This window comes from Diachasma alloeum, unplaced genomic scaffold (assembly GCF_001412515.2).
Source record: "Diachasma alloeum isolate Michigan unplaced genomic scaffold, Dall2.0 Dall_scaffold_00370, whole genome shotgun sequence".
Lineage (NCBI taxonomy): Eukaryota > Metazoa > Arthropoda > Insecta > Hymenoptera > Braconidae > Diachasma > Diachasma alloeum.
In genome coordinates this window covers 272043-291270 of record NW_021680509.1, presented here as the reverse complement: position 1 = coordinate 291270, position 19228 = coordinate 272043, and the positions used below count along the sequence as shown (strand labels likewise).

The window sequence follows — 19228 nt, the reverse complement described above, 5'->3', positions numbered from 1 at the left end:
GGCCCCATAATTTTTTAAATGGTTATATATATAGCGATACTTGACGTACGAAAAAAACACAAGAAATGCCTATTTCCTGCGAACTCGCTAGGAAATTAATTCTGTTGGAGTTCGCCTGGAAATTCTATTCCTTTAACTTCAATTCTATTGGAAAAAATCGCAGTTTTTCTACGCGTTTTTCAAATCGAAATTTTCAGTGGGAAACATTTTATCAAAAAATCAATGATTTTAATTTTTCTCTACAACTCATTCTATTGAATATTTCTACTTAAAAACGCGTGGAAAGGTTGCGCAATTTATCAATAGAATCGGTGAAACATTAGAGAAATTTTCAATTGAATATTCTAGCTCGTTTATTTGAAATTTTGTCTCACGCGTTGCCTTGATGCCTTTTCAAATTGTAACGAAAAAAAATATTGCATTGTTCATGTAGGTTTTGGAGATACATTGGAAGTTTATTTTTAAAACAAGGCTGTCTCAGAATTTCGAAATAAATAAAGGTATTTGAAAATTCCCTACAAAACTAATCTGCAATTTCCCGGGGAAAAATAGTCTAACCCAAATGAAATCAAAAAAACTTATTGCGTGAACGCTAATTAAATAGGGGTTAACCGATTTAGTCGACATATTGTGAATTTATAATATGTCGACTAATATGTTAAGAGATTCATCCCAGAGAATTAATAAAATGAATAGGAGGGACGTGTGGAGTGATCGCATCAAGGATTCAACGGGGAAACTGATGGGGATCATCAATCCAGAATTCATCCATAGGAAAACTGACATCATCTCCTGAAACGATTATAGTATGAGTGTGAGGAGTGGCGTTTTAGAATGAATATATGGCAGATTCTCCCAATTATCGTCTCGACTTTCCGGGTCAAATTTTGGATTGAGCTACAAGTTTCCCCTTTGGTTCTACATATTAAAGAGAGTATTATTTTAAATTTTTAGACTCGTAAGTCTATTGACAAAGAAACCTCAAATTTGATTTTTTCCATAATTTTCTTTCGAATAAATGTCCCGGCTACAATTTTCATGTTAGAAAAAAATAGTATCTATTTTTTTGTAAAAATTCTCAATTTTCCAAGAAAAAAATGATGATTTTTTGTCCCATTGGTTCTTGATCCTTATCAAGTTTTCTCTCAAAATATACTTTTTTTGGCCTTCCACCCCTTTGAATTTAAATTGAACTTCTTCCCTTCAAAGAACATATTTTTCTACGTCTTCCATCAAAATTTCAAATTGGGACTCGTGATAGAAGTCCTCCTTCAAATTATTATCCAAAAGGATCATGTGGACGAAAATCCTGTCATGTGCAATAGAAAATTAATAAAATAAATTTGATAAATGCATGTTATGATAATTCAACGGGGTTTTTAAGATGTGGTTAAATCCCAATTCTATGCATTTCCAATGAAAAATTCGATTTTTCTATCTTCTTAGTGGAATTACGCGACTTCTATCACGAGTCCCACTTTGAAATTTTGATGGAAGACGTACAAAAATATGTGCTTTCAAGGGAGGAAATTCAATTTAAACTTGAAGGGATGAAAGGCCAAAAAACGCATATTTTGAGAGGAAAACTCGATTATAAGGATCAAGAACCAATGGGACAAAAAATCTGCATTTTTTGGACAATTGAGAATTTTTCCGAAAATAACATGATATTTTTTTCTAACATGAAAATTGTAGGTGTGACATTTATTCGAAAGAAAATTGTGAACAAAATCAAATTTGAAGTTTCTCCGCTTTCAATAGACTTACGAGATTAAATCTTTACGGCAATACTCTCTTTAATATGTAGAACCACATGTATGAAAAAATCGTATAGAAATTTTCCATACGGATCGCGTATAAAAATTCTGTAGGATTTTCGTATATGATATTCGGATATAATTCTATACGGATATTTTCTATACGAATTATTTCAATACATAAATTTTTACATAAATTTTTGTCTTCATACGAAAGATGTCTAAACGCTCCAGAGAAAAACGTAGAGAAATGTCGCAACTCCATACGAAATGTTTCTATACATGTGGCAGTGGGTCGTATAGGATCAAACCTAAGAAATCGTAGAGAAATAATTTGTATGAAAAATATCCGTATAGAAATAACCGAATATCATGTACGAAAATCGTATAGAAATTCTATACGCAATCCGTATAGATAATTCCTATCCGATTGTTTCATACACGTGCAAGGGTGAAACTTGCAGCTCAATCCAAAATTTGACCCGGAAAGTCGGGACGATAATTAAGAGAATCTGCCATATATGAAATTCTATGATTCGGAATTAAAATACGAACACAGGGAAAAGAAATAGAGAGAGTAAGAGTAACCAGGACTTATGTGCTTAAGTGCGCCTCGTAGGATCAGAATAATTCGAAGGTATCGAGGCTCTCTGTTTTCACATCATGATCGGCAACGTGCCACATGGAATTTCTCAGACACTTACGTTTTCATGCTTTTGATGGCTGCATGGATTTGAGTTGTATGGGAGTATCGTGAACTTTGAAGAATGAGAATAAAATGAAAGAATTGCTGAATTCTCTGGGAATTATACATATTAAAATGAGTACCACTTACACAGCATTTAATCAGAGTTACTGAGATAAGTCTTTTTTTATTTCCTCTGAGTATGAGTTTTCCCCGAAAAATTGAGATCGATGAGTTTTATACAGAATTCTGAGATACCTCTGTTTATTCAGAAATTTTGACATACCCTTGTTTAAAAAAAAAATGAAATACCCTTGTTTTATTAGGAAGTGGCGATATGTCCAACCAATATGCATGGGGGAATTACGAGTATTTTCAATTCATCCAATACGATTCGTTCTTGGATTTCCTGTATTATCAGACTCGTAACAATTTAAGGGTGCATTCGAAGAGTGCCCCGAATGTTAGTGGCTCTGTGGTTCGCAGCTAGTTTCAGTCTTACCTTTTTTATTATGACTCATAAAGGGACAAAATCATAATTGTATAGGATTTATTTTTGATGACAATTGAATTTATGCAGTACAAAAACTTAAACATTCCACTTTACAAGGAGTCATCTGGATCAGGTAAATACTGCGCAAATTATCTTTGTCAATGCTCCGTGTCATGGTATTATTCAGTACATGATAATTGATAATAATGAAAGACCAATTCATTTTTCGCCAGTAAGCAAATATGAACAAAGAAAGAGACAAGTCTGCAAGTACAAAACCTATTTCAAAAGAAGATGTATCTATCACCGATCCAGTGGGTCGTTTAAAATCCTTCACTGACTCTCACTCCGCCGTTGAAATCAACCCGGATTATGCTGCAATAAGGTGAATTAAACGCCTATATTGGAAGAAAAATACAACTCCGATAGCCTTTACTAAATTGTTAATTATGATATTCAAGGTACTATCGAACAGGAATTGAAATGAATAGAATGGCAGCAGTGTACTTGAAAGAAGGCAGCCTGGAATCCGCATATGGATTATATATGAAATTCTTAACGTGAGTCGATAGTTTTGAAATATTCAGTTTTTCCCGGTGTACTTTAACACCGATGCAGAGTTTTGCATAACGGAGTCCTTTCATTCTTTGCCAAATTTGTTGTTTCAAATTAGGACCATGTCCGAAACCGTGATGTGATTATCGATTATAATTACACGATGTACACATTGAATTCTATACGCTGACAGAAAAATCGCCATGATAGGACACAAATAATTTTTTTGACCTCTGTCACAAACGCATTCCTAATACCAAAACCCGATACAAGTACCCGCAACAAACCCTACTAGAAAGCCTGAAAGAAATTCGCATAGCAGAATACGGTAACGACGCTTGGGGAGGTACAATTCTCTCTCAATGACACTACTCCACAGCAATAGCTCTCCCAATTAGCTCTCTATTTTCTTCACCATCACCACATTTTCCAAACTGTTTCACGCTCATCTCATCCAAGAGAATGTCAAACATTTTATTTTACCATCTTAAGCATATAATGCTAACAACCACTTGAATATTGAATTACCTATTGTTATCTTTTTGCTTATTTTCTGCGTTCTACACATTGTACATATGTAACTTGTAAATACCAGGCTGAAGGCCCTCGGGCGATGGCCAGTCTATATCTATATAGCCCATCTATAAGAATATTTTGAGTAATTTTTTTTTCAACCCCTAGATGCTCATAATACCGAATTTTCAAAAAAAGTTGAAAAACTTGAATTTCAAAATTATGTCACGTTTTATTTTTCTCATTGTTCATACGATCCCCGTATTTAAAAAGGAATCAGGTTTAGCCTCGTCATATCTTTTGAAAGGAGGTCCGATAGCATTTACCAGAATCAAAGTGCAACTTCGCCTAGCGAATCCGCACAACAGTAGGTTTATAGTAGATGGTAATATTTATAAGATTAATCCTCTTGGTCCGTGCAATTGTTATGCCTCCCGCTCCCCTGGGTTTTATTGAGTTTCTTGAGAGCTCAAAAAAGTCATATACTAGAGCTTTATTTTTGTATATATGGAATGTTCTAAAGGCTAGGGAGGAGATTCTGTAGATGAGAAAGATAGGGCTAGTCAGAACAGACCAATTAATAACGAGTTTTCTCTTGTCGGACCCATATCAATCAGGGGGCTAGCTCAGCCTCAGGCAGCGGACCTTTTGCAGCTTTTAAGTTTGTATGGGTAGAAGCGACGATTGACTGGTGTGGATAGGAAATATCGCGTGTCTAACAACAAAAGGTTGTAAACGTCAAAAAGCTACTTTCCGAGTTTCTTAAAGCGAGAAGGTCGTATCTCCACTCATTTTTTCTACAATTCTGCGTGAAAATACTGGAGAAACTTATTATAATACCTACATTTTCAGATTACTGATGAGCTGCATATACGACATTTTGCCTTTAACTTATGTCCCCAGAAATGAAAAATTCTTTGAAAGCAAAAAGTCGTAATGACAAATTTTTTCATTTTTTTTACCATTTATGACCTTTTGCCTTTAATTTCTGTCCTCAGAAATCGAGACTGACCTAAAAGCAAAAGGTCGTAAAGACAAAATTTGGGATTTTTTTATTTGCAGTTCCGTGGCCAAGTTATACCTTCAATATTCCAGTCGATGTCATCTGAAGTTATCCGTATCGTTGATTATGGTCAAATAATTATATCGGCAACTTAATAACACCATTTGTGTGAACAGCGTATCTCCATTTTTAATCCAGATTCGTATATTTCGGAACATTGTGAAAACTCTCAAAATGTTTCTATTTTCTGAACATTTTTTGTGCACTAATCATCCCTTGTATACCTCTTTCAAGATACGCTTGTGTATTACGTATTCGTAACAAAAGAACGAATCTAAAAAAAAATCTAAATTAGGGAACTGAAGCGATCTTTGTTTTTAAGGGTCCATCAGGGCAGTGATCGGAAGAATCCCGTGTACTCTCGAGGGTTAAATGGGAGAGGCAGGTAAAGCACAGAGAAACAAAAGTGGATTAGCTTTAGAAACTAGTTTCTCGATTTTCGAAACTCCAATTCTTAAGCTTTATCCTTGATGGGATAAGAAAAACTAAGGATTTTGGAAATTGTTTTTAAGAACAAAAATTTTCTAAAAGCAATGCTGAATTTTTCTTAATTTTAGAAAATTTTCAGATTGAACTAAAAAATTACGACCGAGGTATTTAAAGGGCGTAAGTGCCGCATACATAGGGAGGGGATTCCCCAAATATCGGGAATTTCAGATGTGAGGAGGGGGGATTTTGAAAAGACGGCAGGGGGGGGGGGGGTTGTGCATTGAGAATTCACAACCAAAAAAATAGAATCGGTGAGTTTTTCAAAGATATCTTCGAAAGTAAGAGAGATAGTGAATTTTTACTGAAAAATTGCGGAAGAGGGGGGGGGGTTGTACATCGAAAATTCTATAAAACCTCCCTCTCCTCCAAATTTTCAGTAAAAATTCGCTATCTCCGTTAGTTTTGGAGATATTTTAAAAAAACTCACCGACTCATTATTTTTGCGCATGGTTGTCAATTCTCAATGCACACCACCCCCCTGTCCCCATCTCGCCACCAGATAATTTTTGCAAAAATTCGCTATCTCCCTTAGTTTTGAAGATATTTTTAGAAACTCTCTGACTCAATTTTTTTGGTTGTCAATTCTCAATTCACAATCCCTCCTCCCCCTCCCCGCAAAATGCCCCTGCAAGAATGAAAGAAGTTCTCTACATTTTAGAAATTTTGTTTTCTAAAATCAAGTATATTTAGTAACGGAGCTAGAAAAAAATCGTTTACAATTAATGATCGAAATGGGAATTCATTTTAAACCATTTTTTTCTAAAACTTAGAAAAAACTTCTAGATTTTAGAAAACTGAACGTTAGAAACCGCGGTTTCTAGAATTTAGAAACTTTTTTCTAAAGCCAATCCCCGTTTTCTATCTGTGTATGCTGAACCATGTTTCGAGGGAATTTGAAAGTTCTTCAGACTATGATGATTAACAATCGTGAATTCATGAGCGCATGATCATTCGACGGATAAAGAAATTATATTCCTCATTCTCTCAATGACTAGGAGGATATTCTAATTTCTGTAATGAGAAATGTGTAAAATTGGAGGAAACTTTTTCAAAAAGATGGAAATATCAAAGTGCAAATAAAATATAAAATTGGTCTTGGCTGAAGGCCGTCGGGCGATGGCCAGTTGCAAGTTCTCGAACTTGCAACAAATTTCGTTAAAAATAAAATAAATAAAAATATAAAATTGGATATACGACCTTTTCGCTTTAGGTGAGACATTTTTCTAACTTCATCAAAAGTAAAAGGTCGTTTCTCCATTGATAACNCTCCATTGATAACTAAACTCGAGATATTTAATTTTTAATTTTTTGGGGTCACTTTGATCGGTTTCCTGAAAGCAAAAAGTTGTATATGCTGGCGGATACGACCTTTTGCCGGGGAAAGCCATTTTTGGTATATATAACCTTTTGCTTTTAAACACACGATATGTATTTATTATTATTATTTTTTAATTTTGTATATACTCTGTATTATATGTATTTTGGATCATCATACAAGTGGGGTTTCACCCTAGATCTATTTTATTTTCAATTTTTTCTTCTCAAAATCTTACGAATTTGGTCAAAATACCCCACGATGGCGTTAATTGACTTTGATTATAAAAAATATGAAGTAAATTTGAAGGTATACTTATATGTTACACATTTTTGTAATACATAATCGAAGTCGTTTTGGGGTGTTTTGACCAAATTCGCGGAATTTCGAGAAGAAAAAATCAAAAATTAAATAGATCCAGGGCGAAACCCAAGTTATATGACGACTCGAAATACTTATTTTGATCATAAGAGTTACTGAAAAATAGATGAGAAAAATAAAAGGTGACATAATTTTGAAAATTCAAGTTTTTCACATTTTTTCTTGAAAATTCGGGATTATGAGCACCTAGGAAGTTGAAAAATAACAAACCCCGCAGCTCTATTTCTCCGGTCTGTCGGTGACATCTCTCTAGACCTACGATGTGATAAGATCCATGAAATTGTGAAAAAAATGTAACACCATCAATGATTCAATAATCCATCTGTCTCAATAATTCTGTCATCATCCACAAAGCTTTGGATGTATAACCATTTATTTTCTTATTTTATGCACTATGTTGCATTATATAAGTTATCAGTCCTATTATCGGACTCAAATTAATCAATACATATTGAAATAAATAAATAGTAATGAATGTGTAATTGGGTTGGTACGTTTCAATTTGGTAAAATTCAATGTTGTGTATTGTGACGTGAGAGGGTTTCTACCTCCCTTAATTGAGTCACCAGTTGACTCAAAAACTATTGCTCAACTAGCTACGGTCAGAGCTCACGCGGATTTCTTTCAAGATCTAACGTGACGCGACTAGGATAGGATTTGATTAGGTATTCTTCGTATAAAACAATCGAGCACCACTGTTACATTAATAATTGACAGTATATTGAATAGATAGGTAAAGTATAAAATCAACTGTTAAATGGGTTCGGTTTCGACGCGGATCTACTATAGATTTTTGGCTAGGAGAGGACGTCCGTCCATCTTCAACTCCTGCCGTACTCTGCCCTATTCCAGAGCTTCAAAGTCGTTGCTGACCGAAAATGCTAAATAAGTGTTCTCACGGTTTTTCTAACTAACACGGCCATATGTCCATCACTGACAATGGCTAAGACAATCAAACAGCTCCATTCTGAGAAGCTGGACTCAGGTGTCACCGTGAGACTGCTTATTAAGCATTTTGGACTTTTTCTATCTAGAAAATATTAATTGAATAAAATCGACGTGTGAATATCTCCACACGTCACAGTATTTAAAATACGAAGATTAAAATTGCTGTAAACAACGTCGTAATGCAAAACATCAAACGCGTCAAACAATTAAGGGAACTCGTTGTGCGGAGTGGGTCATTTACAGAAAATGCTGCATTGGCGTTAAAGTATGCCTTTTCTTACTATGTTTAAGGCATTAATCTGAAATTAACAGCATTAATAGTTTATTCTTAGAAAAAATTATGCATCATCCGCAGTATAATATGGTGTCAGCAGCAGAGAAAGCGAAAAATAAGGAAATGTTGAAGCAGATCATCCCCACAGCTGAAGAGTTAAAGAAAAAATTATTGGAGCAGTATAAACAGGACGCGGCTGTAGCAATTGAAAGACTGAAACAACAACAAAAACAGGAAGAAGAAGAGAGACTTCGAGCGAGTGAATTGAAAGATAAAACTCCGAATTTCCGATCTGCAACTCCTAGTAGTGATTACGATTGTTTCGATCCAGCTCCATTCAGTAAATTAGATGACTCGAATTTTCCGGTCTTCGATCGATCTTTGAAACCAACGTCCTTCCCTACTCTCAAGTTTGGTTTGAGGCAGATGACCATGCCTTCTAAGATGATGACTGAGTTTTTAAAATTATCCCATCCGAATACCATCAATAACAAGGAGACATGCGGAATTTTGGCTGGTAGTTTAGTCAGAAATCAACTATTTGTTACTCATTTACTCATTCCACAACAAATGGGATCTTCAGACTCGTGCGTTACTCATAATGAAGAAGATATTTTTGATTACCAAGATCAACATAGTCTTATTACTTTGGGATGGATACATGTAAGTACGAAAAGATGTCATTTTACCACAAAAGAAAGCAAATTAGAAATTATTAATGTTGCATGAAGGAAGTTCAAAATAGGATAATATATTGCGTTACTGGTGCGTAAAATTTCACTTTTTCACACACGTGTAACACATTTTATTTTTGTATACCTATGTCCTGCACGCACGCCATGCGGAAAACAAATACTTTATGCCCGCTAGAGCGCTACGAAAAGTGAACTTTTCAGGCAGGTATTTCAAAAAAATCACTTGCAAACTTTCGTCATTGATCAATTGAAATATCTCATCCGAGAATTGGAATATTTCGTTTCGATGAAACCCATTATAATATCTCGAGATATTTCTAAATTTCAATTGTTTAGTATACCACTCAATAAGCATCGGCATAATTATAAATCTGTAGTGAAGTCGTAAACTAGGATAAGTGCAATTTTTTTGAAAAATTTGTTATTGCTTGAATCGAAAGTTCTCTCAAAGTTTGTCAAATTTGTTAACTTTCCTGAAAAAGTTCCATTTTTGCAGTTATCCTAGTTTACCACTTCGCTACAGAAATTATAATTAATATAATTTGATTACTTGGAGAATTCATAATTCGAAACGATGATTTTGCAATTAATTAAGCAATGAATAATCTGAACCAAGAATTACCAATTATTTTTCTAATCGACAATTAGTATCGAACCTGACCCATTTTTTGATAAATGAATAATCACCCATCAACAATAATAAGCTAATCAGCCAATTGTTGATCAGAATAAAAAATTAACCGACGAATGTATCAACTGTTAATCCTGTTGGATTTTTTCTCCATTATTTAAAGAAGAATTAATTGTATGTGGAAATTTCTGATTAACTCCGATGGTGATTAATTAGGATTTCGAAAAAACAATTATTTAGTCATGAGTCGTTTTTATGGAGAGATTTGTAATTATTTATCCAATCATCAATTGGAATCCACAATTATCCAATATTCCGATCAATGGTTAATTATACCAAGACAATTTTCGAAGCTCGAATCAATCCGTGATTGAAACAAAATAAACTTCCCTTAGGTAATTGACGTGAGGGATTATTTCATCAATGGATGATTATCGCTGCATATTATTCAATTATTCAGTGAATCGTCAATGAATCTCCAAAATTATCCAATAATTCAATCAGTGTAAAGACTTATTAATTCTAATACTTGATCGTTGGAGGAACACTAGAGTGATTCATTCCAGTGATATTCTGATATTGTTAATTCCAATTACATACTCTATTCATGAAACATTCTTGTCTAAGCAATTTTCTATTTTTTCCCGAAAAAATTTTGTAAAAATTACTGGAGCGATTCACTTCAAAATGTAATTAGGTCTAAATTACATGAAGACCAGCGAAAAGTAAGGCTAGCGGTAAAGGTACACATCATCACCCTCACGTGAAAACCGAGGTTGCTATTAATGAATTTAAACCCCTTTGAGTCATCTCATATTATAGAATGGATGCTCACACAGATCAACGGGTGTCTCCAAACGGCACCTTTCCCTCTAAAGGCATGTTAATATGAATATTAAATTTTTATTAAGGTATTCAAATTAAATTCAAAGTGCATGGTAAGGCGAATTAATCTAGCCCCACCAGCACTTAGCATGACCCAGGATTCGCGACGGGGACGCGGCTGGTATGAACCCCAAACAACCCATATCGATAGAGGTTGGCGAAGTGCATGTTTACCGACCTTCCGATTGCATCATCGATCATCTTGATCACACAATTCATTCGAAAGAAATCGTCACACCCACACACAGGCATTTGGTTCAGATGTATTCAAAAAAGTTTTAAATACCTTAAAACATGGAGAAATGGTAAAAAAAATTCATGATTTAATGAGTCAATTTTAACGGACGATTAACTGGATAATCAAATAATCAATGATTAAAACTATCCATTGATCAGTTCAGTGGATCGATTTTGATACCCGTTGATGACTAATCATGACTAATAACAAATAATTAGTCGTTGAAATTGACAATTAATTTGATATTCAACCGTTTTGTAGTTGAATGAACAATTATCAAAATAATTAGGAAGTGGACACTATTGATTATTGATGGACTGAAGAATCAATCAGTTCTCTGTGATGATTGAGGATTGATCCGATAATCAGATAATTTCCCATCCTGATCCATGATTGAAATGATAATCAATCTCTTAGTAATACCGATGACTGATTTTTTTATTAATCGTTCATACCCCAATGCTGATTGTCGATTGAGAATTTAATGCATAATTTTTAGTTATGATTACCGTTTGATGGAATAATCGGCAAATTGAGAATACCAATTGACGATTCCGAGTGATAATTGTAATTATTTCGAAAAATACTGGGGAATTCATGATTAATGCCGATTTCGGCCACCCAATCACCTCCAATGATTTTAGAGGTATTTGGGTGGATCTGAACTCTAAACACTAATTATTTTCTACACAGACCCATCCTACCCAGACAGCATTTCTCTCCAGCGTGGATCTCCACACACACTGTGCCTATCAGCTCATGATGGCTGAAGCAATTGCAGTTGTTTGTGCACCAAAATACGAAGAGTAAGTTTTCTCGAAAATCTGGATTTTCTCTGTTATGAGAAACGCCAGTATCAAATACATGATCCTTCGATAATTGTGGAACAGATGAGGGAAATATATTATTCCTTTTGTCATCAGAATTATGGTTGTCATCGATGTTCATATCGTTCCAAATTTTCCCCTTAAATGTGATCCACCTGTGTTCCAGGACGGGCTTCTTTATGCTAACTCCTGAGCATGGATTGAATTTCATAGCTCGTTGTAGAGCTACTGGATTCCATCCACATCCTAATGAAAAATCTCTTTATACGGTAATTATCCAATTCACTCGCGTACGAAAAAAAATTAATAAAAACACCTAGCGCATTCGTTAGGAAGTTCTATTAGATTTCCACTGAACTTCTATTGATAAATTCCGCAGCTCTTTTTGTGCGTTTTTTTCGATAGAAAACATTCAATAGGAGCCCTTGTATAAAATAAATCAATAGACTTTGATCTTCCTATACAAGTCATTCTATTGAGATATTTTCTACAGGAATCCCTGGATATGAATTTTCCAAGTTTTTTCGCTCTATTTTTTTTCAATTTTTCAAAGCAATTTTGTAATAAAATCCGTAGAAACTAATAGAATTTTCAGTACAAAATTTTTTTATAGGAGGTGCTAAGAATGAGATTTCAATTGAGTGAAACTAATATCACAATTCCATTGATTACAGCATGCAGATCACTGCAAACTCGATGCAACGGCAAATGTGACTGTCGTTGACCTGCGAAAGACGTCTTGAGAAAAAAAGAAATTTGAGTTATGTAATAATATAAAAATCATCAAATGTGTAACGTATCCACTGCTTCATGAGTCAATTAATATTTACTAGATTCTTTCATTCATTTATGAATGGTAGAAAAATTTATTCGCTGAAAATGGTTCTTATATTTTCAAATCATTGTGCTTCATTGAAGACATGAGTTAATCTCTGTATATAAAATTTATAATGATCTTGAAGAATCAGAAAAAAGTTATATAAATTGGAAATAAATTCCTTCTATCATCTAGTCACTGATATGTGAGCATGCATTATAAATTGGGGGCTGCCCAGTTGAGACCCTTCAGAGCAATTTCAAAACCGAGGAAGCAAGCAGCATTGGCAGGGAAGGCTCGGAGCATCACAGGCACGACTCCTTTGTAAAGTGCACGAGGTCCTTCCTCATGCATCAATTGTTTAAACACCTCCCCAATGCCTTTAAAAGTTCCTTCTGGCGCTAGAGTTGGAGAAAATTACCAGGAATGCTATTAGTTATGCATTCTGTATTGAAATTCAACTCGATATGACATCAGAAAAAAAAAACAATTTTTGCTGAGAAGCTAAATTCCTCATTTGTAGAGAGAAGTGTGGGGTTCAATTTCATTTTTCTATTGATCTCACAACGCTGTGCTTCTGGGTAAATGAAAGTATGTTTCCATTTTTCTTCTGTTTTTGGCCTGAAAGATTGCACTCGTATCATGCCTCCTCTCCTTTCTATCACTCAAAACAGTGGGGCAAAATGAAACACTCGAAAAACAACTGTTTGACGCAAAAAAAAAACATTGATAAAAAACTTTTTTTTTTATCAACTTTTGGTCATTAGCTTTTTTTAATTATTTCTTATTATTGGGAGTACTGATGAGAATAACAATTTTCCATTCAGTAGAATGGAAAATTATTGAGAAGTTTTGACGGGCGAAGATTTTGTCAATAGATCAATTGAAAAGAAAATGAAACAGCAAAATCCAAAGTCCAGCGACAAACCCAGGGGCAGACCCAAAGGGGAAAAGGAAAATGTAATGTTGAATTTCAATCGAATGAAAAAAGAAAAGTGTAATCTCTCTAATCTAATCAATTGAATTATAGATGAAATATTTCATATTACTTGAAATGAGAACTGGGGATAACATCAGTGAAAATTATTAATATTTTCATCTTAATATACGAAAAACATTCGAGAGTTTTGAATGAGGAGAGAACATAGACTCAGTGATGACGAGGTCTGAGTTTGGCTGCTGGAGAGTCGCGGGACAAGCTGACTGTGGACATTGAGATCGAGATCTAACAGGGGAATGGGATTCATCTGTGCAGGTAGTCGCTACGCTATATCGGGGTTTCGAATATCAGTGATTTTTTCGCACCCCATGTTCTTTTTTACGGAATAGAAAATTATTTTTCGTGTCACGGGACTTGAAAAACGCCATTTTTGTGTCCCTCGACAGGAAAATTAATATACACACCTCGCCATGGAAAACATCACCCTCCCCCACGTGCTTGCCATCCTCGCCTTCGACTCGGAAGGCAATCTTGCACGTGGGAGACCGTGATGTTTTCCAAGGCTCGGACATATAATGTACTATTTTACACCCCTGCACGGAAAGTTTATACTTTCCTCCCTAATGAGCGGGAGGAAAATACGAACTTTCCTTTGCCGGCGTGTTAAAAAATCGCATGTGCACCTCGGGTGGAAAGTCTTGACTTTCCGCCCTTAATGCACAATATACTAATTCTCATCAGTACTCCCAATAATAAAAAAAGGTGATAAGAAAACATTTTTTTTTGCTTGAATTGCGTCGCAAATGGTAATTTTTCGACTGTTTCATTTCGCCCCACTCTCCTCTAACTGTTGATAACATTATGAAGGACTCCTACAGGTGTCTGTTTATTGTCGGGTTATGTATTTTAGTGATTTTCTTTGGATTGATATATTTCTGTAGGAAACTTTAAATAACTAATGGGTTGATAAATAGAATAAATGAATGTCCTGATGAAGAAAACTTTGTGTGTTCGAAATGTTGGCAATTAATGAAAGAATGGGTTTTCTCTCAGTTCTTTCCTTTCTTCATTTCTAACTAAAATTGCTGTTGTGACCGTTCATGGCTGAGGTTTTGAGTTGAGAGTTTTTGAAGACGAAATTGAACCCTGTAACTACTTAGGAACTCAGTCCAAAATTCAGCAGTAAACTGAATGAAACATAACATAATAATCCTTACAGATAAAAGTTCCTAGTTTTCAGAACCAAGTTACGGATTTTTAAGATACTTATAATTCGGGAAGGCATTATACAGAGAATGGAAACAATTACTTAATTTCGGAAGAAAAATCCTTAAAATTCGATACCAAAAACTTACTGATTTCAAGTGAAAACTAACAATATTCATAACTGATAAAATTCTGGAATAATTGAACATTAACTGAGTTAAGGGGCCAGGTATCTACTCATGATTATAAATTCTTTCCTATTTAAATACACTTTGAATATTAAAAATTCATAAACATGAGTAGATTAATTTTTGAACTAGAGAAATCATGGACTCAAGAACGACACTCCAAATGTTCTTGAATTCAAGTTCAAGAACCCCAAGTTCTGAATTCCAGAGCATAAAAAACCTGTGCCTCAATTTAGATACAGTTACACTGATTTAACAGAAAATGACTCAAAATTGAAACTTTCTGCTACAATTGCTCGAGAAAATTATCTTAAAATAAGTGAAAATTTCACGTATTTTCAGGATTTTTTCCTCACTGGATTTTAGTACAACATACTGCTGAAATTCAGAGATTTTTACTAGGAACCTCGGAGACTTTTTAGCTCTGAGTATAAAAGAAAGAGGTGATTTACCGGTTTGGAATCGACTCTTCAAGACATCAGGCGGCATTCCAACAATCCAATTGGCAATTCCTGCGCAGCCACCAGCAAATATTGTTGACCAAAGGCTCAATTTCTGGCCATCTTCAGCCATCAACCTTTGGATTCCCTCGTATGTCAAAAAATACATTCCACTGGCAGGAACATCTGCGTGGATGATGAGACATTTACTTGAACGAATTTGCTAGTAGACGGACTTTCAACATTAATATTTATTCCCTGTATACCTCTGAGGAGAGTAGCACCAGTGCCTTTATAAATACTCCTTATTCCGCCTTCTTTATACAGCTGTTTAACACAATCAACTGGCCCATTATATTTTGCTACAGCTTGGCCATGCTGGATTTGAAGAAGGCACTTGATTCGTTCACCAGGTGCCATTATAGCTGTTGTGAAAATTCCACTGAAGGCACCAGCGTAAAATAATTGCAATGGCGTTAATTTTTCGTCATCGGATTTTTGTTGGAGCTTCTTTCCAACTCCATATCCTAAAAAGCTCATGGCAAAAATTGGCGCAACTCCGGTGAGAGGAGCTCCCATACCTAAAATGATAATTCAATAAATAAAATGGAACTAGGAAAAGGCTTGAAAATTAGTGGCGAGGTGGTGAATCATAATCAAAAATGTCAATAAACAACCTCAATGTGAAATTTCGTTACACCACCATATATTACTGGAGTAATCCATCACAGTGAAGCCCTACGTTTGATTGGTTCCTGTCCTTTAAATGCATCAATTTGTAATTTCAATAAATATTTAATCTTTTTGCAATATTTCTAACGTTCTCCGACACACAAGTAAAAATTTCATTGGAAACTGAGTAAATTCTCAAGAAAGTTCCATATGTAAAAGGCCGAGAGGTCATACATGCCTGAATAAAAAATAAATAAATATCTCAAGAAAGTTCTATTGGTTTTTATTGAAATTCAATTAGTTTTTAGCTGATTCTATGAATGTTTGATAGAAAGAATATATTAAAAAATTAATAGAATGTCATCTTTCTATACATTTCCTATTGAAACATTTTCCTCTTTCCATTAAAATATCAAGCAAACTTTTCATTAAAAAATCAAACTGAGAAAACTCGAGCCAAAAAAATTCTATAGAAAATATCTTAGTAAAATCAGTTATATGGAAAAATCAAATTCTATTGTTTTTTCTATACAATTGTTCCTGGTGAACATTGAAATCCAATGGAATCCAATGAAATCCAATGGAATATTACACAGAATTTGTCAAGTTTTTCTATGAAATTTTATTTATTTATTATAAAAAAAATATATATCTCTCGATTTTCGGAAGAAAGTAGATTAACGAAGGTGGGTAACGAATAAGTGACGCGGTTTCGGGAAGATCAAAAGGTGCTGGTGAAGAATTCCATCCTCACCAGGTCTTATCGTAATCCCAGATTCACGACGAGGAAGTGGTTCGTCAAAAATCCAAAATAGCCCCTAAATAGAAAATGTTTTTTTTTAAAATTTAATAATGTTATTCACCATAATATTTAGCTCCTGTGATATTATTGAACTGTAAAATTTATTTTGTAACCAGAAATTTTTCTAGCACCTTCAGAAATTTTTCTAGCGCCTTCATAGATGAAAAAATTTAATACAAAAACCTATCGAATTCGCTAGACAATTCTACTGGATTTCTATTGAACTTTCCATTAGTTTTTGGCCGATTCTATGGAAATGTTCAATAGAAAATATTCAGTAGAAAAAGTCAACGAATTAGATTTTTCAATACCACTTATTCTATTGAGGTAATTTCAATGGAATTTCAATAGAATTTCAATAGAAAAGAAAAATAGAATGAAAAAAACTTGAGCCGACGAAATTATACAGAAAATTTCTGAGGAGAATAAGTTAGGGGAGGGTGGGGCAATATGGATACCATATTTAAATGATGAGTTGAATGGGATCAAATTTACTGTTCCTACTTCATTTGAAGGTTATAAAAACAAACACATTGTCATAACACAATCATTAAAACACAATCATTGTCATTGACTGCATCATAGGAGTTGTAAGGTAAAGCAAACGGGGTAAAATGGACACTTCGATTTCTTCCTCAAATTTTTTATGCTTCAACATTATTATTCAATTTCTGAAACACTAGTCATGACTACAATTTTCAAATTGAAAAAAAAATCGTTTTTTTACTTTTGTCGTGGGAAGTCGTAAATCAAAATTTTCTTTGCTCATTTCTTCTTCCTTTCCCCCATTATTTTATGGGGATTTCCTTTTGTGTGTAGAAAAGTAGCCATTTTACAAATTTCGCAAATGGACAGGTCAGTTGTGTAGGGCGTGCAATTGTTCATTGAAAAAAACATAATTTCAAAGGTATTTCAATAGCAAAACAGGAAATCCAAAGCTGCTCTATATTTCAAACTTCAATGTAAAATTTAATAGAGTTGAAGTTTATTTGTTAATATCTCTTCCAACTCTAATTTTAATCTATAAAAAGATACCGACACGATTCTGTTGGAAAATGTCTGTTGAAAATTTCCTTAATTAAAAGTTGAATAGAATCAACTTTTTCGGTTGTCGACTGTGTTAAGAAGCAATTTTCAAAAATTTGATTATTGAAAATTTTGTAAGCGTCCATTTAAATCCATCTTATATGAATTTATCATGTCCATAGGCGCGTTTCGCAATCGACGTAGTAGCAGTAGCAGTACTGCAACCCTATCTAATTTTGCTTTACTGCAGCTACGGTAGTTGATTCCGAAACGCACCCCATATTGCCCAGTGAAACAATTACAAAAAAAATTGATTTTTGAAAAAAAAAAAAATTTTCGTAAATTTTTGAGTGTCTAGTTTACCCAAGATGTCCATATTGCCGCACCTTCTCCTACATAGAAACATCTAATTCTATTGACTTTTTCTATTGACATTTTAACCGAATCGGCTAAAAACTAATAGAAAGTTCAATACAAATCCAATAGAATATTATAACGAATTCGCTAGGTTTTTCTATTAATTTTTTCGGGCTTGTTGAAATGTCTTCTTGAAGCCAGTCATTACGAAATTAATTCAATATTGAACGAGATGGGAAGAAATTAACAGGTGGTGTTTCACCACGTCACGACTGTAATATTGTATGAACATAGTGCCTTTGTAGAGTCCTCGTAGACCTTCCTTCGTGACGGTTTTTGTTGCACAATCCCATGTTCCCTTATAAAGAGGAGATTCACCTGGTGCAGGTTTCGGAGCTGTTTGCAGGCGCACCTAAAAATTAAGTAAATTGAAGCTCTTCAATTTCTGCATTCACTGAGATTATTTAATATAATTATGTAACTTTACCTTTATTGTGTCAAGTGGATGTCCAGTAATTACTGTAAAAATTCCTCCAACTCCCCCACTAATAAAATATTTTACAGGACTGACAGATTGACTTTCAGACATGATACTTATATATTATTTCCTATTAGCACTGATGGTATCTATGAGAGAATGACATGCAGCTAACTGTAAGGGAAACCGGGTCAACTCAACGGATGTTGAACTTTGGAACTCATTGAAAAGCTCTAAAAAACAATGTAGACACAAAAAGAACGAACCAATAATACTTTTGATTTTAACTGACTGGGAAGATCATTTGATTATGATTGACCCTAATATTTTCTCTTTGTCACGAGGGCCATTACGTCATATTGATAATTTGAGAATGAACAAGTGCAAACGAATGCAATATCTTGATCGACTATAATGTACACGCGCTTTTTTATTACATCTATCTTCATATTTGTAACAGATTTATGGCCAAGTGGACGCCATAGTAGAATAGCTCATTGCAGTTCTTCCAGTTGCCTTCAATTAGTGGCCTAACGTACGCCATTGCCTCCTC

At 34.4% G+C, this 19228-nt stretch overlaps 2 protein-coding genes across 3 annotated transcripts; one reads left to right on the top strand and one right to left on the bottom strand.

The window, feature by feature from the left end:
• Positions 1-2905: 2905 nt before the first annotated feature.
• Positions 2906-12768, top strand: LOC107041649 (STAM-binding protein-like A). Of its 2 annotated transcripts, none has more exons than XR_001461087.1 (7): positions 2906-3068; positions 3169-3320; positions 3397-3495; positions 8521-9136; positions 11616-11728; positions 11846-12018; positions 12424-12492. XR_001461087.1 is itself a non-coding variant. In XM_015262290.2 (7 exons), exons 2-7 carry the CDS (start codon positions 3178-3180, stop codon positions 12490-12492), a joined length of 1143 nt encoding a protein of 380 aa, XP_015117776.1. In that variant the 5' UTR covers positions 2906-3068; positions 3169-3177; the 3' UTR covers positions 12493-12768. The 2 variants fall into 2 exon arrangements, 1 of the variants encoding a protein (XP_015117776.1); XM_015262290.2 differs by having other exon boundaries at positions 11916-12018; positions 12424-12768.
• Positions 12592-19192, bottom strand: LOC107041650 (congested-like trachea protein). Its single transcript, XM_015262291.1, has 5 exons — positions 18685-19192; positions 18495-18609; positions 15607-15921; positions 15353-15526; positions 12592-12967 (listed from the first exon to the last, which is right to left on the bottom strand). Exons 1-5 carry the CDS (start codon positions 18784-18786, stop codon positions 12783-12785), a joined length of 891 nt encoding a protein of 296 aa, XP_015117777.1. The 5' UTR covers positions 18787-19192; the 3' UTR covers positions 12592-12782.
• Positions 19193-19228: the final 36 nt, after the last annotated feature.